Raw genomic sequence first — 23891 nt, 5'->3', positions numbered from 1 at the left:
TAGATAAACCAGCGCTTTTCTTAATTCAGAGGTATTTTTTGAATTCATTGCGTGTGTTTTCCAGTTTATTTTGGATGTTCGACTGGATTACAGAATTACTTGTCTTCTGTCAATATTTAAACGAGAATTTGATGAGAATAATACGCCCAGAGACAGCGATGGTAAATGTTGAGAATAAAACTCTTCTGCTTATGCTTCTTTAAAACTAACCAAGTTGGAAAAAAAGGGTCATGACCTTTTCACAATATGCCTGGATTATTTTAAATAGAAGAAAAAAAACGAACATTATTGGATGCAATACATTGAAATTGAAAATTATGCCAAGATGAAGAGGTCATGACCCTCTGTTCCCATGGCTACCATTTAGCTCTGCTGATATTGAGGTGTGTTGTTGGTTTGTATAAGGTTGCTGTGGACATGACCTTGTATTCCATCCATCAACACAACATTCCTCCCCTCTGCTGACACATAACTCCTGATTACAATATCAGTCCTAGGGTTATCATATATATTTTTAATAGCATGTGGCAACATAATCGGATACTCTAACCCGACCCTATATATCCCTGGCTTTGGGGGTTTATCTGTCACACAGAAGTTGTTACAGAGCTATTTTTAGAACATTGTTGGTTTACTACAGAACATGATGTGGTCTATTTTCAGTACTTAATGCAGGTTCGGTTGGACTACCAACTCACATGGATTCTGTCTATGTTTAAATGTCAGATTGAGCAGCAGCCGGCAGACGACAAAGCCGACGTCATTTGTGGGTTTCAGCAATATCTTGCCCTTTTCTTCCTCTGAACTGATTCGTTGCCATAGTTATTGTCCAAAATACAGAGTTTTCCTTCCCTAAAGAAAATGCCACAGCAGCGATTTTTTTCCCTTATATAACTGGTACCGATAAACTGTACCATTCCCAATGTCAAAAACCATTGATTTTTCCCAATTTTGAGACTAAATATTCCCAATTTACTTGCCCAAATATAGACCGCTGACATCGTAATTTATTTAGTCTGAAACGTTGTACAAATTAACTAAAATGTCCACTTTCGGTATTAAATCGAAAGTACAGATCATGGCAGTGCGCGTATTTTGTAGAACTACGACGATTCTAAAACGCCTATGACGATTCCTTATGTCTCACAACAGCAAATTTTAGGGTAAAAAAGTTTGTAAAGAGATGACTACTTCTTGTTTTGTTCTCTTTTTTCTTTTCTTTTAGTTGAAATCATTTGCCGATATATTTGTAGAAAATTCCCAATTTGTTCGATTTTGACGCTATTTTTCCCAATTGAGTGGGTACCGGTACCAGTACCAGTGGGTAGAAAAAAATCGCTGCACAGTGATAAATGAAGTTGATAAGTTCAGCAAAGGTTCAGCAATAGTCTAGTTTGACCCTGATATACTGCAATTTATAATGGCATGAACAAAAGAGTTGGCATAGATTTATAAACAGAGCTTAGATTTACAAAATACATGTAATCATGATTGTTACAGGGAATCTTAAATTTCGATTATGATGTCGTCAATTCATAAATTTTTTGCCATATTTCTTTGAAATGATTAAATAAATCGTGATTTTTCACCTTTGGCTTTAGAAAGTAGGAGCCACTTATGTCGATCAAGATCAGATGGATACATGTTAATCTTTATATCTTAATGTTGCCAAAAACCTAGTTTTTGATCGAAGCATGTGGTTCATGATCTCTGTTCAAATGATTGACTGAAATGTTGACAAGAAACACACAAATAGCCACTAAAGGTGACAGGAAACACAAATAGCCACTAAAGGTGACAGGAAACACACAAATAGTCACTAAAGGTGACATGATATTCCAGAAGGTAAATCAATTTTGGGAAAATGTAAATTTTAATATTAGTTTCTAAATTAATGTCCACATGGAGAAATCAAAGGGTGTTTGAAAGTCAGTGCCAAAAATGGCTATTGCGGAACCTAGTCGTAGGACTTGCTACTTATTCTGAATGTGCTTATCTCAGTTCAGAGGAAGTCTATGTTGTAGTGGCTTAATGCAGGTCTCCTAATCCTCATCTATTTGTTGTCAGTGGTGATTCAGGATTAATGCTTTGGATGGTAGTGTGTAGGGTACTAGGTCTCTAAGACAGCCAGAAAAAACAAACCAGCAGTGTATGAACTAAGTAAACTTATCTCTCCAAGCACAGTTTAGCGCACACTTTGATCCCAGTGATTCGTTTTGTGATCATGTGACTGGGAATGATTGTATATTGTGTATTTCTAGTGTGTACTGTGCATCACCACCTCTTTCAGAATTGAGTGTTAGTCCATTCCTGTTTTATTCAGTAAAATGTTCAATAATCATTTCTTTATTCCCCGAATTAGTTTTGTGATATAAGAATGCATTTTTTAGTTTGCATGAAGTGCATGTGTAGGTTCTAAATGGTTAAAGTACTTACTTTCTGGATGAGTTTCCTTTCATTTTCATCTCAGTCATTCTTCACTCATTTCACTCTTTCACTTGTGTAATGCACATTTTCCAATGTTTAAATTCCACTGCATGCATTAATTCTGCATCTACTGTGCCATTTTACTGTGTTCCAAATAGCTCTTCTCAGTGTTCAATAGTTCTTTTTCATTTCCAAATTAATATTTGATGTATTTCTTTTTTAAATTATTCATGCACTTATGATCTAAAGTTAAAATTCTTCAAGCACATTTTTATATTGGTATAAAATATTGCAGAATAATTTATTCCTACGCTGCACTGCAGAGTAACTTGTAGGCTTGTCACAGTGTAATTATCAGGCAGGTCATCATGTACCGTGCATAAGATTTTACTTATTGTGTAATCCATCCCTGTAGGTTTGGACTTGGACAGTATAGGACAGCAAGCTGAGGACATCTTTGGAGGAAGGTAGGAATTCTTGTCGCTCTAGTGGTAAAGGAAGACATTCTATTTCCTATGTAACTCGTGTTGTACATTCTGATTGGCTGCTCAGCTGGGGGTAGATGTCAATGCCACTGGGTGTAATTAAATGATATGCAAAATGTCACTGTGACCTTTTCCTTTAAATGCTTTGTTATACTTCACACAATAATATATCTGTTATCTCAAATACGGAGAAAATTCACATAATAAATTTGTAAAATGTAGATTTATAGAGTGCAGTTAGACATCTGAAATTAATCAAAGTTTCACTGAATACTGTACTTCCTAATTTTTCCCCCAGCGCGGAGACGTCGAAGCTTGACCTAGATGAGCAGGGAGGGAAGATATTCCTGAGGGTGCTTCTGAACCTGGTGATGCATAACTACCCCACCCTGGTGTCTGGGTCCCTGCAGCTTCTGTTTCGACACTTTAGTCAGAGGCAGGAAGTCCTCATGGCATTCAAACAGGTTTGTTTATTATACAGACTTCTCATTGATCCCCATAAAACAGGATGTCCTCAGGGCATTCAAACAGGTTTGTATATTATACAGACTACTCATTGATTCTAATGAAACCGTTGATTATTTCCTGTACAGGGTGTAGAAGGTGTACACCAAAAAGTGACCCTTTGAACTTGATTACAGAAAGGTGTAAACTTTGTGGTCAGTGTAGACAAATCAAGCACACCCTACTGTATTGTTTTGGTACAGGTTCAACTGTTAGTGACAGCGAGCGATGTGGAGAATTATAAACAGATTAAGGCTGATTTGGACGAACTTCGGAACCTGGTGGAGAAGTCAGAGCTTTGGGTTTACAAGATCAAGCAGGAAGACAGCAAGAAGAAACACAAGAGTGAAGGGGAGGATAAGGTAAGGGCTAAAACGAAGTGGGTAGATAAAGTAGCAGCCAAGAATTCTCAATCAGACCAATTAAAGGATGCAATTCATACATGCTGAAGCAAGATTCTTCAAGCAATGACAAATTCAATACATGTTAAGGCATAATACATAGTATGTTTTATCTTTAATGCTATGTTACATTATGTACTGAATTTTTCAAAGGAGAACAAAGATGAGAAAGGAGAGGGCAAGAAAAAATCCAAGCACCAACTGTCTATGATGGTAAGTTCACATTGACTGGAATCCCTCAGAGTTCTGGGAGGCAATTTTCATGGTTCATTGATTTGTGCCCGTTTCGTTTGGTATGAATTGCTAATTTGGAGAAGACAATGCTTTGTAACAATGCAGAAACTGTTTTTGTAGAGCATTTCTGGAGATAGGGGTTCAGCCATTGATCTAGATTTGGGACCTCCTATAGACCCCACTACAGCAGAAAACTACAAGAAAATCAAACAGGTAAATGTTTATTATCTATCTGTATGGCCAAGACGCAGTGTATATCAGTATGATCCATTATTCTCTGCTTGAATAATAATTGAATATCTATAAGTCTTATATTAGCTATGTATCCTTAAACATTAACAGATCTTGTTGAGGCTGACGAAGCTGTGTATTCAGGAGACGGCTGAGCCTGGTGTTAAGAAACCTAGGAAGCACGAACAGAGACTTCTCAGGAACATGAGTGCACCCAATGTTGTATTGGAGTTATTGCAGATCTCGTATGAAACAGTGAGTTTAATTTTATTTAATTTATTCGTTTTCAGTTATGCTAGATTCAGTAATGTATTTTGATTTCTACTGCAATGTTAGTTTAGAATTATTCAATCGATAATGCTATTGAAAGATATTTTTTAATAATGAATCACAATGCTGATTGAACTTCAGAGGCTGTAAATGCCCTCTGCCGGTTATAAATTTACATTGTTGACACAATGCCCTCTGTAGAATGAAGATGTGAGGATGCATGAGGTGATGAAATACGCCCATGAATTCCTGCAGAGTTTCTGTCTGGCCAACCCTCCCAACCAGGCCCTTCTACACCAGTATCTGGAGCTGTTCCTCACCCCAGGGGTAAATATTCAACAAAGTAAAGAAGAATATAACATGTAGATCTCATAAAACATTCAATTTTCAGTACCTGGAGCTGTTCCTCACCCCAGGGGTAAATATTCAACAAAGTAAAGAAGAATATAGCATGTTGATTTCATAAAACGTTCAATTTTCTGGCCAGAAGGAAATCGGTATTCATCATGTTAACATATTTTTTTCGATGAAATGTTCTTTGTCACGCTATGCATTATGGTTTGTAAAGACCAGCTGATTCACAGTGCACCTGTCATGTACAATGACACTGTACAGTGCACCTATTGTGTACAATGACACTGTACAGTGCACCTATTGTGTACAATGACACTGTACAGTGCACCTGTAGTGTACAATGACACTGTACAGTGCACCTGTTGTGTACAGTGACACTGTACAGTGCACCTGTTGTGTACAATGACACTGTACAGTGCACCTGTTGTGTACAATGACACTGTACAGTGCACCTGTTGTGTACAATGACACTGTACAGGACACCTGTTGTGTACAATGACACTGTACAGGCGAATGTAACAGGATCTTATGAAGAGATGTTTTACTATCTGTAGTTGTTGGAAGCTGAGACGATGACTGCCATTTTCCACGACAACAAGAACCTCTGTAATGAGGTGACTGAGCGTGTCATTCAGCACTTTGTCCATTGTATTGAAACTCACGGAAGACGTGTCCCCTACCTAAAGTTCCTACAGACTGTTGTGAAGGCAGAGGGGGAGTACATCAAAAAGACACAGGACATGGTGATGGCAGAGGTGAATTTAAAGGCTGAGTTATTGGAGATTTTCTAGAAGAATGACTGTAGATCTGCTTTATTCCACATTTGATCAGTTAATAAAACCCTATAGAATTTTGCACCATCCAATCAAAAATAAGCTTTATTTATAAATATGTTAGAATTACACACATGTACATTAAGTTTTGTACTTTTGGACTGGATAGAAAAAAAAAAGCTGGCTACTTTCAACCTTGTGTTGGAGGGGGGGGGGGGGGGGGGGGGGATATGTCTACAATATATTCACTTCAAATCCCTGGTATTCCCTCATGTATGAATGGATTTTACACTATAGTTTTATCTGTGACAGTGTGATGGAGTTGACAGTTTAATTTTAGGTGCTGCTACTGAATATACAACGGAACCTCGTTTTTAGATCACCAAGTCAACTCCTCGTCCATTATGCGTTAACAATTGAACATTTTAAACTTCTTGATAACTACCATTCCAATTTTCAAATTTGGGGTTCAACTTGTGTTAGAGACTAATGTTTAGGAATGGACAACTCAACTGTTCACCTTCACTAGTTAATTTGAACTACCAAACTTGTTATGATAACGTAACAATACATAAGTAAATATGACGTCATGTTGCGGGGAAACCGTCAGCTATTAATCGTGAAGTTTCTATTACATGTTATCGTTATAGCACATTTAAGATAATTATTATACAGTTATGAAATAGTATATCGATATGAAACAATCAAGAAATAGTATTTAACACAATGTATATACAGTCTTGACTTCACAACACCAATGTACCGATAATTCTTACCGTAATTCACAGTAAGATTTCTTCATGATTTAGAATAGTGCTTGTTTTATTTATAGTTGGTGAATGTCGGAGAGGAAGTGTTGCTGTTCTACAATGATAAGACATCCTTTGAGACATTTGTGAAGTTGATGCGATCTGAGCACGACTTGTACGACCCTGCCAGCCCCCTAATTTACCACATTAACCTGGTGCAGTTGCTGGCCCTGTGTACTGAGGGAAAGAACGTATACACTGAGATCAAATGTCACTCACTGCTGCCTCTGGATGATATTGTTAGGGTTGTCACCCATAAGGACTGCATACCAGAGGTAGAAACTATCAAATTTATTAGGGATAGGATGGAAATGGAAAAGTATTGTTTCACTGGGAAGAAGTACTTTGGATGCATCAGATTTTCTTAATATTAAGTCATATAAAAATGAATATAAATCACCGTGTAATATCAATGGCATCTTCATTATTTTTTTCAATATATTTTTGGTTTTGTTTCCATGGTAATGGTTATTATTTTTATCTTCATGGTAAATTTGTGATTACGTCACAAAATACAATAATTAACCACCAAGGAATGAAACTAAAACTTAACCATATTATGCAACATAAAATAGCAGATGAGCCTTTATATTAAAACCATGGAGTCCTTACGATTAAGTATTAACTTCTATTCCTTATGATTTATTGTTTTAAACATCTAAACTTGCATCAATTAAATAGGTCAACTCAAAAATGTGAATTTAATACGACATGGAGCAATATCATTGTAAACACATTCTAAAAATCTACACCTGTACATAAATGCATTGGAGAGACAATACAGGTGATGGCTTTATAATTTATCTAATAAGCAAATGTGTAGTATGACCACATTGTAACAAAGTCAGAGTGCAAGCGTCTTATAAATTTCTGCTAACCCTGGGAAACAGAAAATAGTAGAGACTCAATTATAGTTCTGAAGCGTTGAAAGTTTAATGGAGCTTCGGGAGAGTCAGAGAGTTAATGCTGGATAAGATATCAATTATAGAAGTGTTGAAAGTTTAATGGAGCTTCGGGAGAGTCAGAGAGTTCATGCTGGATAAGATATCTATTATTGAGTTTATACATGTACGTACTCTACAACTACAAGGTTGGTAGGTATCATAAAGCATGCTAAAGCAACTCACCATTTTGTGTGATGTGGATTGGTTTGATGAATGCCATGGCCAGTCAGAGAGATCAAATCATGTTACATTCAGTGTTATACAATTTGATGAGTGGTTACTGTGTATTCATTTGATGTATCCCATCATTAAAGGTGAAGACAGCATACATTAACTTCCTGAACCACTGCTACATCGACACCGAGGTGGAAGTGAAGGAAATCTATACCAGTACACACATGTGGACCCTGTTTCAAGACTTTCTGGATGACATGGGAAGGGTAGGTAACTCTGTATGGAAAAAAAAAATTGGGTGAGGGGAGGCAACTGCATATTAAATATGTAATAATTCTGAAAATTTCTAATGTTATCATTGGCATACGATGATCACGTGAAGACCATGTCTATTTCATACACTGTCAGTGTTTATAATGGTTAGTAGAGAAATTGTTTACATGTACTTTGCTTTCAAGAGCGGACAGCTCAGTACTTGCACAGCTGAAACTCCAGGGGAAGGACTTAGTAAAGTCTAAGTTTGAAATGTTTAAAACTTAACGTAGACAATACTTTGTATGTTGAAAGCAAATACATAAATTATGCCATTTCTCGTTTTACTTGTGTGTGACATTGTAGTTGTTTCAGATCACAGTATATCCTACATGTTTGAAATGTGAGAAGAAAATTATTTATCAAAATAATTTTAGCTTTTCTGTGAAAAACATTGTTGTTCTTCATTTACCCGTAAATTGTAAACTTGTTTTGGATATTAACTGTTCTTGCTGTTGTAGTAGTTTTCAATCAACGAAAAATATCAAAATTACAAATTTCCCATACACAGATATTAAACAATACCAGTATAGATTACAGTACTTTGATAATGTGATTAAAACAGTAAAATGTATTTCTTACACAGTGTGTAGTTGAACTAATTCAGAATATACATGTTTGATAAATTCCCTCTTGCTCCATATTGAATTTATTGACATGTTTATTCCATTTTAGATCAATTACTCACTCTGTAATTAATGGTATTCAGCCAGGTTAAAGGTCAAATAGGAATAAAACGATTCAGTAAGGCGGTGTTTTGCTACTTCTTGAGTTGTGTGTATGTTATTGGTATATTAAATTGCTGCTTCCAAATCAAGGTAGATACAACAATGGGAAGTGAAATGTTTTGTAGGTATCCACAGCTACGACAGACAGAAAACATGCAGATTTAGCCCTAGAAAACTACGTGACAGTGACCATTATGAATGTCATCGACACATTCTTCAGCTCCCCCTTCTCGGATCAGACAACAACATTACAAGTAGGTCTATTTGTTCTCCTGAACACCTGAAAATGTCCATCGATGTTAGTCGTATTGAAATGAAGAAAATCTCTGTTTATAAAGTGTCCTGTTTCTCCAGAATTTTCTTGCTGTTGTATCTCACACTTGTTCTCTTTTCCTCTCTCTCTCAGAGTTCAGTAAGTATTGTATTTGTTGCCCCCCTGTCTATGTGTGTGTTAATGTGTACATATACTTTACAAGTGCAGATCCAGAGTGGGGAAGGGGGCTGGAACACACATCCCCCCTCTTGAGATTATCTAAAATATAAAAAAAAAAAAAAAACAATATTCATACTGCAGTTTGATTGTAAAATACTAAATGGCATTCCTCAGTATAATGTCGTGGGTGGAATCTCGCCTTCCCCCGGGTAAATTTCTGGATCTGTGTGTGTTATATATATACAGTTCTTATCTACTCTTTCTTGTTCAGATATTTTTGTTTTATTTGTATGACATGAATACAAATTTATATATTTTGTATTTCAGTATATGAGGTCCATTGAAATGAAATTTACTGGTGTTTTTTTTTTTTTTTTAAGTTATCAAATAAAGGAAGTAGCTATCTCGTGTATGGGTATCTTCTCATGGGGAATCAATCTTTTTATGTCTGAAGTCAGATTTAGATTGTGTATCAGAAATAAAGTTAGTTTAAAACTTTGGCATTTCAATGGACAGCCTTGAACTGTGCAGTTATGTTTGTTGAGATATCTGTAGACTAGGATTATATTTATTTGCAATTCACAAGTCTGATGTTGTAGTAATACTTGTTGTTCCAGGACGTGTGTATTGACAGGTTTTATTTTAACTCCAGCTAGATTTTGTTCTCGTAGTAAAACAGTGCAAACTTGTTATTTTAAAAACAACATCTATCTGAATGTGGTGTATATTTTCTGATTAAGCAATATTATTTTTTAGCCCTTTTCTATGAATATCTTTTCTTCGAATTCTTTTTACAATCTAATCGGAGCCACACTGTGTAATACTGTATCAGGCTTTTGATCTTGCAAATATTGTACGATGTTTTTCTTCATTCTTGGCGGACTTGAATAACAGGAGGTACAGTTTACACATTCTGCAATTTTTAGAGTTATTCCCCTTGAAGTTTGTTTTTCCATAACAGTTTCACCACCGACTGAATTGGACACCACAGTAGAAGCTTGAAATTCCTATAGGATAACTTTAGTTTTTTATGATTTGTATTTTTGGATAATCTATCTCACAATACCCAAACATATTTTACCACACCTTTCTTTAATGTATTTGTTATTCTTTGATCCTCTCCTCACTGACATATAGTAAGTACTTTGGATCCACCTCTGCACACTCGACACTCTCATCACCAATCGTTAGATTCACAGAGGGCTTTTTCTATCTGCAGCACCTGTACGTTTTGATTAAAATTAGTAAAAACAATTCATGCCATGAAATAATTACAAACAATTATGCTACTTTCTAAGGTTCTAGATAGAAATGACAATTTTTTTTTTACTTTTGCATATCATCTTTTAAACAATTTCGAGACCACAAACATACCAAGTTCATAAAATGTTTTATTTTATAAAATTGTTGTCTTTGAATTTAACTTGATTTCCATTGCTGACCAGCAGTTACTGGAGTATAGGACATTTTAATAAGGAGTAGGCTCGGGTACCAAGAGACATCACAGCATGGAGCTTAATGGAGATCTTGATGTCAATATCTATTTTACGTATACATCTATTTTACATATGGTACAACTACAGAAATGTTTATCATAACCAGAATCGTCTTGAGTATTGCAGGGTTTGGTTCAATGCTTTTTGTGGATATGTAATTATCGTGTGATATGTATATGTATGTGGGTTAGTATCTATTGCCAGAATACAAAAAAAAAATGTATGCATTTGTGGTATAATTCCTTGATTGTATAAACATACAAAAATAAGATATACTCCAGTTTCGGGGGAGGTCAGAGGTCAAAACGAAGCAGACAGCAATCAGATTAAAACATACAACCAGTGTTCAGCAAAAACTTATCAGTAGTATAGAAAGGAGGACTCGCTCATTTAGTTTTGCTAAAACAAATCTACGGCAACATGACTAGGTAGGCCTAAATGTAGCTGTGAAACACAAGTATCTGTCCCATTGGAAATTCCTCAATGTTCAAAACTTCAATTGAGCCCATCCCTCTTTTACTTTGTCTCAACCGGCCGTCTTGTATGCACATTTCGATATAAACATACCCTTTTAGAATGAGAACAAAGCCTCAGTAAGTAAATCCTAAAATGCATGAATTCAGCGTCGGCTGGTTTCAGAGGACCTCGGCTTCTGGGTCACCATGTTTACGTCATGGTGTGTGATGGGTGGTTTCATATTTTAGAATCACCTGTTCATCTCAAATGCATATATAAGTAATAGAAAACCATTTTAAAAACTTCATTGGGCTATAAAGTGTGTCAGTACAGGATAAAATCTACTGAGAAGTTTGTAGGGCTTCACAGGAATTGATCGTGTGATCCATCCACTTCATATCCCAAGGAAGTTTTTGATATGGTTATTCATTTCTTAAATATTATTGAATCTTGTGCATGAATTTGAATGAAATTTGTTCACTAACTGCATAATTCATTGTATTTTAGATTTGTTACTTTGTTGTTCAGTTTTCTCTAGAGGAGATAGTGGTACCCACCTGTTTGATCGATTGCTGCAATTTTGCTTGTTTGGTTCCAAAGTTTGTGAACTTCATTGAGAATTGTGTCTTTGTAATGTTCTTGTACGGATCAGATAAAGACTGAAGTGCAGAATGATTCAGTTGATATGCATGTCTTGATTTGCTTGCATATTCAGACCTCTTAATAACTCTGCCATTTTAGGTGCAGGTCCACCGGTTTTTAAGCAGCTTTTTAGGAAAATTGAATTTGGATGGCATTTCAATTTATCAAAAAATGAACAATATCAACAACTCTTACAATTTGTTTCCAAACAAAAACACTATTAAGATTACTAAAGCTACAGAAAAATCAGTCTGGATAATAGTACATAAATAGTTTATTCTACACGATCAAAATTATGAATTTGGTTTGTTAAGATTAAAAGAAGCTTGAATTTTAGATTATACCATAATAAGAAAATTCCTAGATTTTTATGAAAATTGGTGGGGGGGGGGGGGGGGGGGGATTTTATTGACAGTTCTAGTAGGGTGTATGTATCTCTAATTACACAGCCATATCAGTCCTTCACGACTCGTATGCATGGTCCTTGCTTTATGCACAAAACTGTAAACACATTCTGTGTGTGTTCCGTCCACTCCAAAGATCACGTTGACAGAAAATGACAATTGCGGGAATAAAAACAGAACTTTAATGACAAGTGGAATACTGAACATGATTATATTTGAAACGCGGTTTTAAACCAAAGAACTGTAAAAATTTTGGATTTTTCTTTCTTTTTTTTTTTTTTTTTTTGTAAAAAAAATTTTTTTATTAATTGGGGTGGGTGTAAAAATTGAGGCAGGCGGGGATGAGAATCTAGGATTTTTTTTTATCATGGCCTTAGCTTTAATTTGTAGGAAGTAAGGAAAAGATTAACTAAACTGTGCTTTGCATAGACTTCAGCTTTGGGCTTGAAAATCTGCCTATTTATATGCCCCTAGAATCGAAGATTCAGGGACATATAGTTTTTGGCCAGTCCATATGTCTGTCTGTCTGTGGCAAAAAACTTTAACCTTTGTCATATCTTTTACACCATAAGAGATGGAGCTTTCATATTTGGTATGTGTATTTCTTGTGGCAAGACCAAAATCTTTGACCATGTGAGCTGAACATTGACTTTTGACCTGGTTCCACTTTGTTGTAATCCGGGGCATCAGTGTTTCACAAACACATCTATGTAGTTCCATCACCTAAGGTTAACAGGTGTGTGCATATGTAGAATTGTCATGTATTTTGTTTAGAATTTAGATATACATGTAGAAATAATTTTTGTTCTGTTTTTCTTGATTTCTCTTATATGTATTGGTTTGATAATGATCTTGATTGAACTTAAATTGCATTGTAATGGCATTCATTAAATTTTACATTAAATAATTCTTATGTGAGATACTACAAGAAAACTGCCAGTGTGAATTAATTGAATTGTAGTCATTCTTATGAATGGCATTGGAAAAAGTGCTGAACTCATCCCTGATATTGCTGAATGGCTTGTGGCTGAATATTGGTACTGCATGCCATTAGGCATTAGGAGAGGGGACAAAATAAATAAAGGTTATTGTGATGTATTGGGGGACCTGTGATAACTCAAGTAATGGCTTTTCTGTGTGTGGTTTTTGTAGTCGAGACAGCCAGTGTTTGTGAAGCTTTTACAAGGAGCATTCCGTGTCTCCGATTGTCCATGGCTGACAGGAACACAGAAGTATCATGTGGAAACCTGCATCAAGTGTCTGGCTGACATAGGTGAGTGTCTCATCAAGTATCTCACCAAGTGTCTCGCTGACATAGGTAAGTGTCTCATCAAGTGTCTCGCTGACATAGGTAAGTATCTCATAAAGTGTCTCACTGACATAGGTAAGTGTCTCATAAAGTGTCTCGCTGACATAGGTAAGTGTCTCATCAAGTGTCTCGCTGACATAGGTGAGTGTCTCATCAAGTGTCTCGCTGACATAGGTAAGTGTCTCATAAAGTGTCTCACTGACATAGGTAAGTGTCTCATAAAGTGTCTCACTGACATAGGTAAGTGTCTCATAAAGTGTCTCATCATAAGTAAGGAACTAAACATAGAAGTATTGCATAGATATGTGCTTCACTGACATGCATGTAGGTAAAGATACGGTGAAAAATACTTTTCCCACCTATTGCTAGTTGTAATGTTTAACCATAATTACATGTAAAACAATAGAATACTATGGAAATATTGGATGCATTTGATCTTAAAATCCACCATTTTCAAATACGGTTGTGAAGACCGTTGTATAATGTGCATTGTAAGTAAATTTCTAATTAACAGCCAAACACCGTGGCATTGCCATCCCAGTGGACCTGGACAGTCAGGTGAACCAGATGTTTGAGAAATCGAACAATGTGATGAATAAGGCCAAAGTCTGGATCAATTCCAAACTCCACAAGCGCGAGTCCATCGCTTCAGTGTCCCGTGACTACCGCAACATCATCGAAGGCTTACAGGTAATGTTGCCATCATTCCTAAAAATATTAGGGTCACTGTGACAGGTGATGTTCGGGTCACTCTGACTGGTGATGTTTGGGTCACTCTGAGAGGAAATGTTTGGGTCACTCTGACAGGTAAATGCTTGGGTCACTCTGACAGGTAATGTTTGGGTCACTGTGACAGGTGATGTTCGGGTCACTCTGACTGGTGATGTTTGGGTCACTCTGAGAGGAAATGTTTGGGTCACTCTGACAGGTAAATGCTTGGGTCACCCTGACAGGTAATGTTTGGGTCACTGTGACAGGTGATGTTTGGGTCACTCTGACTGGTGATGTTTGGGTCACTCTGACAGGTAATGTTTGGGTCACTCTGACAGGTAAATGCTTGGGTCACTCTAACAGGTAATGTTTGGGTCACTCTGACTGGTGATGTTTGGGTCACTCTGACTGGTGATGTTTGGGTCACTCTGAGAGGAAATGTTTAGGTCACTCTGACAGGTAAATGCTTGGGTCACTCTGACAGGTAATGTTTGGGTCACTCTGACAGGTGATGTTTAGGTCACTCTGACTGGTGATGTTTGGGTCACTCTGAGAGGAAATGTTTGGGTCACTCTGACAGGTAATGTTTGGGTCACTCTGACAGGTAAATGCTTGGGTCATTCTACCAGGTAATGTTTGGGTCACTCTGACAGGTAATGTTTGGGTCACTCTGACAGGTAATGTTTGGGTCACTCTGACAGGTGATATATAGGTCATTCCTCACAAGTATTATATGTGGGTCATTCCTACAAGTCATGTATATATCGTTCCTCTAAATCATGTATCTGGGTTAGAATAGGTCCACAGTACCCCTTGCTTGTCATAAGAGGCAACTAAATGGGGCGGTCCTTTGGATGAGACTGCAAAAACCGATGTCCCATGTCACAGCAGGTGTGGCACGATAAATATCTACTTGTTTAAAGACTGTAAGTGCCGAGCATAGGCCTAAATTTTGCAGCCCCTCACCAGCAGTGGTGACGTCTCCATATGAGTGAAAGATTCTCGAGAGGGATGTTAAACAATATTCAATCAATCAATCAATCTAGATCATGTATGGGTTATTTCTTCATGTGATGTGTGGGTCATTTCTAACAGTGTAATATGTGTGAATCATTCCTATTGGTATAATATGTTTGTCATGATTTCAGGAAAAGTATTTATCTTCCAGACAGAAATATATGGGACATTCTTACTATTCTTGGTCACCCATACTCGTGGTGTATTGGATTTTTCCTCCGGTTTCTTGTCTAAGCCCTGTTCGTTATTTTCAGTCAGTTTGTCATAACCTTAATGGTGCTAAAGAATGTGATAGATGCAAAAGAACAGCACACATAATATATAAATCATAAAGCATCATGATATTGAATATTAGATATGAATTTTATAAACTCGTTCATTTTCCCAGGGAAAAAAATGTTCTTGTGACATCTTTGTCGCATAAAAGGTATTTAAAATAAATATGTTTCCTAGTAAACTATTAAATTTTGATTCCAGCTTTAATGGTTGGTTACTAATAGTGTAAGTGTATTGAAAATCATATTTCTTTTGTAGTGTAATACCACCATGGTAGTATGCTTTTCCGTGTTAAGGACAAAATTTCATTAGTTACATGATTGTTATTTTGTTATCAAAGTTTGTTATATTCATATTTATATTACTTTTGTTTAATTCGTTGTTTAATAATTGTAACTTTAAATTTTTCAAGTTCTGTGTATTACTGCATTGGATAGGGGGTTGGGTGGTTGGTTGGTTTATTTTGTTTTTGTCTGGCGTGTGTAGAGGCATGTACAGGTGGGTTAGCTGACATTGGCTAACCCATCTGCTCATGCCCGAGAATTTTACTCTCACATGGTCTTGGAATACAACATTATTCTCCAGAGATACAGGATCCAGGATGGTGATATGCAGGTAAGCATGATCTGGGGAATAAATCTTGTGTCTAGATTACACAGGGTGAAGGAATAGGATATTGAAAAAAAGACAGTTGGGTTCAGAATTTTCAGTGAAATGGAATACACTGGTGTTATATTGCACATCTCTAACTGTTTGTGCTGCTGTGATTTAAAGTAAATTGTTGCAGACTGTTACATGTATTTTTTAATTCCTTTCAATAGGACATTGTTGTGCTGTTGGAGAAGCAGTTACGTCCCCTTGTCCAGGCAGAGTTGTCTGTTCTTGTTGATGTGTTACACTGTCCGGAGGCACTGTTTCCTGCTGGCACTAAGTGTGAGATAGGAGGATTCATATCAAGGTCAGATAGACCGCACATCAGGGAATAAAGTTTGTAAATTCTTTCTCTGATTTAGGAGCTGTCATCCTTCAAGTTTGTTGAATTTTCACTTTACACTAGTTGATTTTTATGTCCTATTTCATTTTTATGAAATCAGTACTATGAATCTAGCATGAAATGTTGTGTAATAGTGAAAAAAAGCTCTTTGGCTTTTTAATACTTTTTAAAAAAAATTTTTAGACTAATTCGGCACACAAAATGTCTCCTAGAGGAGAAAGAGGAAAACTTGTGTATCAAGGTTTTGCAGACTCTCCGTGAAATGATGACTGTGGACAATGAGTATGGAGAAAAGGTATGGGTTATCTTCTCTTGTTGATTTTTATAATTACACCAAAACCTGATAAGCTGTTGAGATTTTAGAAATTCAAATGAGTTTGTTTTATGTTATCCTACGTTTTGATGCAAGATGTAAAATTTTGTTTCACTAAATACTTTTTTTTTTTTTGGAGTAAAAATAAAAATCTCATTATTTTTTTCATCTACCACTGGTCTTTGTTTTCTGTGTGTGTTTCATCATACCTACACTACCCATGTCTCTCTGCCATCAATCATGAAAATATTAACTCGGGAACATTTGTCATGATACTATTGTAGTATCTAAAGCACTAAATTACTGGATTCGCTGACTTTGAAATAAGCACACTTTCATAATCTATGTAGTATCCCGTACATTACTAAGCTTTCTCACACTGAAATATGTAAACTTCCTTTATTTAGTAATGTACAAAATATTCCACATATCACTAATTTCTCTGACTCGGAAATACTGTAGTAAAATTCCTTAATCTACACAATTATTCCATAAATTACTAGACCTGACTTATAGAAAAAAGTAGACTTCCTTAATATGTAAGTAGTATAATTATATATTACAAAGCTCTTTGACTCAGAAGAAATGAGTAAACTTCCTTAATCCTTTGGATTAAAATTACATGTATATACACTGTACTTATGCTTGTGTTTACTCTTTAATCAAGTTACCTGTAACTTGAAAACCTACAGAATATGTCCTAATGGAAAAACAAAACTAAAAGTGAACAATGTGTGTGATAAACAATATCTAACTGGGTATTATGTGAGTAACAGGATGTACATTTATTACAATGATTTCCAAGCTGGACATTATGTAAAAAAAAACCGGGATGTACGAAATATCATTTCCAAGCTGGACATTTTGTAAATATGAATTAATGGGGGGGGTGGGGGGTTATTTTGTATACTATGGTGTTTACATGACCTGTTTTAGAATATTTATCATCCTGGGGATATTTGAAACCAAATTTATATGGGTCTTATGGGGTTTTGTTGCAAAATAAATTAAGGCATTACACAAGTTTGACATATTAATGTAGAGTGCAGTGTTACTAAGTTAAGGATAAAATCTATCTTTATAGTACTGTTCTAAATTTTTATGAAAAATATATAAAAAGGATAAATTCTAAAACTAAAGTATGAATATAAATGATTTTGAACAAAGAATACAAGATTATTGATTTCAAACTAGTTTAATGTTTTACATTGCCACTAATACATTGCAAGTCAGACAAGTATGGTTTATAGCCTGCGTTTTAAATACATGTACAGTACTATGATAATCTTGTACTAGCACCTTTATTTTACAATAAAACCTATATAATTCTGGTTCCAAATATGACCTAAATGATGAATATGATAAAATTATTCATGTGAACATCATATTGTACAATATAAACATGTAGTTCTTTATATTTCTTCATTTAGTATCGCTGTTGTGTGATGCATCTAATGAAAATTTACAACTGGACATCATGTGATTAGCAGGGGATATACATGTATTTTGTAATATTTCTGAGCTGGGCATTATGTGATTGGGGGGGGGGGGGGGGGGGGATATTTTGTAATATTTCTGAGCTGGGAATGATATGAATAATGAGGGATGTGTGATAACAGTTTCCGAGCTGGGCGTTAATAATTGTGTCTCTCCTTTGCCATTGCTTTCTCATCAGCTGGATAACAAGACTAAAAAGGAGCTAGACGACCATCGCAGGGTAAGATGCATGCTTTAAAGGGGCGCCAGAAGGGATTGACTTACTCATTACTCATCTAGACTGTGTAGATCTGTTTGTTGTGTGTCGAAACATGGAGTCTAGCGTAAATGTTACATTTACAAACGATCAATACGTAGTGCCAGTGTTGAGGATTCAAAATCATTCGTTGTGTTAATTTGGGGTTTCTGGAAAGTTGTTTTGATACTTATACAGTTATTCAAGAAAATATTAATATTGATTTACTCACATTATGTGTACATGTACTTAGCCTCATCAATGGAATACATGTGGCATTAGATTTAAAATCTTATTATACAGACTTCAATGGACTCGAAGCTTCAATTGAAGATCATCAGCACATCATGTGAATATTTGGTTGAAGTACATGCATTTAGTTTAAGCCTTCATAGGAACTTCTGTGTTTTAGATGTTGTGTTCTTTCACCCATTTGCACACAAAGCTCCCAGATCACTAAAAACTGTAGTTGTCTCTAGATTTTAAGTAGGAAGTGCATTTTCTTCAGCTTTGCATTTTCAAGGTAATGTGTTGATCCTTTCAGACTATTAATATTTAATTCATTACAAATGACATTTAAGATTAGCTGTGCATCTTAATTAACAAGTCAGTCTAATGACCACTTTGTTTAGATGTGGAGTGATAACCCCAGGGGTTTAGAGATTTATTTCGAAAACAAGAGCCCCGAGATGGAGGTTTGTGTTTCCCTGTTAGGTCGAGAAGGATTTTCACCGTGTACCTATGATTGTAGTGATATTAATGTCTGTAAGAAAGTTATGACTGTCAACTGCTGTCTGTAAGACATGTTAGAAATACAGCATTACCATATTCTATATATATTTAAAAAACTCCCTAAGATTGCATGGAATTGGGGCTGGATCAGTATATCGATTATCGATATAAATTTTATTCAATACATTTTAGTTATGCAATATCCGATACAGCAAGCCCGTATTATTTGATTTATTAAGAGTTGTTATTAACGTATTTAACAGCGAGATTTTATGAGCGAGTTAACAAATGAATTGAAAATATACGAACAAAATACCGGTCAATTGCTCTGTAGCTGCATACCAACGCAAACAGGTTGAAATTGTGCCGTGGTCTCAGTTTTCAAAGATCCAAAGTGTAATGTTTGCGGAACAGAGATCTGGAGCTCTGGTGGCACAACTTATTTAGCAACACATTTGTGATGACACCATAAAGCTAGCTGTCAGAAAGATGGCAGTTCAAATCCTAGCCCAGGGGGTAGGAGGCTCAAGAGCGGAACAAGATTTTGGAGAATATTAGGGAGGGAGAGACTTCTTCCATTTTCTTCAAAACAGCATGACCATGAAGTCATGTTTTATATGCAAGCATCCTCAGGTAGTGTAGATTCCAGTTTATTCAAATCATGGCCCTGGAGGGTAGGATGGCTACCTATCATGGCAATGTCCACAAACAAAATCATTTGAAGTTGTGATTTTTGGGGTTGTATGCCCGGGGCTTTCATGAATATTTGAAGGTATGTTTGTGCACAAGTGTAGTGGGAAAATATGTTAGGAATTTTTAGCTCACCTGAGCCTTTCTGATCTCCTGTTGTCCATCTGTAAACTTTACGTTTTCAACTTCTTCTCCAGAACCACAGGGCCAATTTCGGCCAAACTTGACAAAGAGCATCCCTAGGTGAAGGGAATTTACTTCGCTGCACTGTCAAGTTGTAGGCCTTTTATGAAATAGAATAAAATGTGTACAACAAGATGCTTCTGTTAGACAGATTGTTCACTCGATGTCACACTGGTAAAAATTCACTACAGTCCCTGTATGATATGTGAATAATAGCATTAAACAAAGATATCATATGCAAACTATTTTGCTGTTGCATTTTGAAATACATTTACTGTGGATTTACAGTAAGTGTGAACGAGACATATCGGCAAGTACATGACGTGCTTCAGATAGTTCATTTGGTAAGTCCCCGAGTGATTTTAAAGAGCGCTTTTGATAGGGCGGTTAAATTATAGGTAGGCGGTCCCAAGTATTTGGCATTATATTATCTCGTGCCTAACAAGTGTAAGTTTCACTATTTGATTTCAGTGTAAGTTGCACCGTACGTAGCGTGAGATTCAATATCGGTTTTGATTTGACAACGGAGATTTGAAATTACGTTAATAAAATGTCTTGTAAAGTTTATCTTATATATACTAGATATCTACATGTATAAAAGTGATGGGATATCTTATAAATAAAAAAAATATAAGATGTCTTATAAAAGATACAAGATATCTCGTAAACTTTAGAAGATATAACTTTTATCAGATACCTTATAAATTTTATCATTTAAACAGGAATAACCGTGTTATACTTATAATCCATCGCAGTATCAATAGGTATGGGAGGGGGAATACAGGGTGAAAAAGGCGAGCTCCGATATGTAAAGAAAAGGCAGGATAGCAATATCCCAGAATTCAAATAGTGCTGAATATTGAAAAGAAGAAAAAAAATGACGGGATCGATAATGCTACGGGAAAAGGCAGGATCCGCAGTTGCCTCTATATCCCAATAAAAATTGAAAGGTTACTCCCTTAAATTCCTGTAGATACTTGTCAGTTTTAAGTGATCAGAAATTTCAGTACATGTTTCTATAGGCGATTTTGTCCGTTTAAGAACAATGCTTTTGTTTTGTTGTCTCTTTCACATTCACAGTTTCCATATCGTTATTTTAAAATGAATCTCTCAGAGGATATTTTCAATATCTTGCAAAGATCATGTCGGAAAAATTTCTAAATTCAAATAGTTAGGGGGAAGAGGGGGTAAAAACTCGTAAGTTTCTGTCATCCGACATCGATTACACGTTAGTGGGGAAAAAAGAAAACTGACTTTAAAACCACATAATAATACATTTTAATAAATGTTTAATAGTTTCAATGTACACTTTTATTTGTTTTACTTGTTAATCGATTAATTTCAACATACTTCATATTTAGTTTTGTATTGGGGGGGGGGGGGTCTTGGTGAGAACTATGCTAACTCAGTTTTCTCTAACATTGAACATTTGATCTCGCCCCTAAAATAATTTGTCAGATTAAGTAATAAGATCAATAGATATTCTACTTCGAGAAAACATTTATTTTCAACACATGGCATGCTTTGATGTCTTTTACTGTTATATATACCCACATTTTCGTAAGAAATTCGGAAGTAACCATCGCTAGATACTGTTAATTGAATGAACAAAGGCAAGTTCTGTGAATTCTAGCAAAAACTAAATTCCCCAAACCATCCCTCTCCTGTTCATGTAACACATTATTAAAGAAATTCAGCATTTCGTTAGCATTAGACGCACTTTCTATAACGTCATAATAAACCACAGCAAAGGTTGATTGTTAATGTTGCGATACTGGCGTACCTTTGAACTGTATGTCCATAGGAGTTTGAAATTTTATCAATATATATATATGTATTTAAAGTCTCTTTTTCGGAAGTAAAATACAGAAAAAACTCTAAACACTTTGTTGAAATATTTCGACCGTGTTACCGGTCTCCTTCACGAAAACACGACTGAAAAAGACCAGTAACCCCGTCGAAATATTTCAACAAAGTGTTGAGAGTTTTCTCTCTCTCTCTCTCTCTCTTTCTCTCTCTCTATATATATATAACTGACTCGGCCTAATTGGGGGGGTATACTGGAATCGGGTTGTCCGTCTGTCTGTCTGTCCGTCTGTAGACGCAATGGTTTCCGGGCTCTAAAGCATTATCCTTTTCACCTACCATTACCATATCATATATATGGACTACCCATGGGATGAAGATGTTCCCTATCGATTTTGGGGTCAAAAGGTCAAAGGTCAAGTACACTGGACATCGAAGTAGCAATATGGTTTCAGGGCTCTAAAGCGTTATCCTTTCCACCTATAGTCACCATATCATACATATGGACTACCCATGGGATGAAGATGTTCCCTATCAATTTTGGGGTCAAAAGGTCAAAGGTCAAGCGCACTGGACATTGAAGTAGCAATATGGTTTCCGGGCTCTAAAGCATTATCCTTTCCACCTACAGTCACCATATCTTACATATGGACTACCCATGGGATGAAGATGTTCCCTATTGATTTTGGGGTCCAAAGGTCATGCGCACTGGACATCGAAGTAGCAATATGGTTCGGTTTGTCATGCCATTTGTTTTTTTACACTCAGAAAAGAGGTAGTTTATACCTATTACCAACACCCTTTGGGAGATTGGGGTAAGCGGGGGGTATTCTTAGTGAGCATTGCTCACAGTACCTCTTGTTCCCGTCAGACCTACTTCAAAGTCGATCTTTAAAGGACAGCGATCGAAGTAAACTTTACATGCAGACCCTACACTTGATTTTTGTGTTGAAGGTTAATCACAAACTACACCTTTAATAGCTACATTTTTTATTTTGATAAATTGCATGCTCTACATGGTTATATGTAGAACTAAGATTGATTTCCTTCACAGCTCAGCAATTCTTTAGTAGTTGCTAAGGGCTGTTCCAGAAATGATCAAATGGGGGGGGGGGGGGGGGGGGGGGGGGGGGGGGGGGGGGGGGGTCGGACGGCAAGTGATATTTTTTTGTGTGGGTGGTCGTATTTTTTCATATTTTATTTGGTCCGTGGTTGGACTGTTAAAAAAATATTTATTATGGGTAGTGGGTAGTTTCTATTGTTTTATTTTGTGCCACGTGGGTGTTGAGTTTTCAGAATATTTTTATTGTCGCTCTTGTCGTGTTGGTTACAAAATGTCGGAGGGAAAATTGAAAACGTGCTTTCGAAATGCTGCTTTCGAAATCGGAAGTAACATAGAACTATTCGAGTTGTCGCTCTTTGCAGTGGATAACTTTCCATTACGGCACTCTTCAAATTAGAGGCGCGTTTAGTAGGGTCCCTTTGGACGTGATGGCGGCGAACTCTGTTCTGTAGATTATTACAGTTTACAGTGCATCAATTTTGGGAATATTTTGAAACCAATAGGTATTTCGTTTTCTAATAAATATAGGCAAACCTTAGTTGATTTATACGAGGGTACCGATGTGTTATATTTATCAGTCAGTGTGATGGTGATATAGAGGCCTCCGGGCGCGGGCTCCATTAGAAGACGAACGATTCATGGAAAAACATATCCATACCCATTTCATGATAATAGCATCGTTTGGACTCCCAATCTTTCCAACATTCCAGCCATAGATGCCTTTGATTGTTGATGTGATATCGTTTCTTCAGAACTACTGTGATACAATGTCGCACAGGCATTACCGCGTCATTGACTAGAATGTTTGTCCCGAAAACCTTGCGAGATTTGTACCGTTTTCATTTTTAAAAATATTTTTGTGGTGGGTCTGGTTAGTTGTTTTTTTTAATTAGATGGGTCATTGTAAAATGAGTTTATCAATTTGATGGGTCATGGGGTAATTTTTTTTTATGGGTGCTTGGTATATACAAAAGGTGCCTCCCCCCCC

At 36.2% G+C, this 23891-nt stretch overlaps 1 protein-coding gene across 9 annotated transcripts in view; it reads left to right on the top strand.

Moving 5' to 3' along the window:
• The window catches only part of LOC125655497 (inositol 1,4,5-trisphosphate receptor type 1-like), a 118679-nt gene that overhangs the window by 54370 nt on the left and 40418 nt on the right, over positions 1-23891 (top strand). For 6 of the 9 annotated variants that reach the window (XM_056143599.1, XM_056143592.1, XM_056143597.1 and 3 more), the window contains 17 exons: positions 65-161; positions 2843-2894; positions 3211-3376; positions 3620-3778; positions 3971-4030; positions 4172-4264; positions 4394-4537; positions 4754-4879; positions 5461-5661; positions 6512-6763; positions 7747-7872; positions 8772-8900; positions 13230-13350; positions 13901-14076; positions 16212-16348; positions 16568-16679; positions 18373-18414. In XM_056143599.1, coding sequence (XP_055999574.1) covers positions 65-161; positions 2843-2894; positions 3211-3376; positions 3620-3778; positions 3971-4030; positions 4172-4264; positions 4394-4537; positions 4754-4879; positions 5461-5661; positions 6512-6763; positions 7747-7872; positions 8772-8900; positions 13230-13350; positions 13901-14076; positions 16212-16348; positions 16568-16679; positions 18373-18414 — 2193 coding nt within the window. The remainder of the gene's footprint in view (positions 1-64; positions 162-2842; positions 2895-3210; positions 3377-3619; positions 3779-3970; positions 4031-4171; positions 4265-4393; positions 4538-4753; positions 4880-5460; positions 5662-6511; positions 6764-7746; positions 7873-8771; positions 8901-13229; positions 13351-13900; positions 14077-16211; positions 16349-16567; positions 16680-18372; positions 18415-23891) is intronic. The other 3 variants (XM_056143598.1, XM_056143594.1, XM_056143601.1) reach the window with 1 other exon arrangement.

This window comes from Ostrea edulis, chromosome 7 (genome assembly GCF_947568905.1).
Source record: "Ostrea edulis chromosome 7, xbOstEdul1.1, whole genome shotgun sequence".
NCBI lineage: Eukaryota > Metazoa > Mollusca > Bivalvia > Ostreida > Ostreidae > Ostrea > Ostrea edulis.
This window is presented reverse-complemented; position numbering and strand designations above follow the sequence as displayed.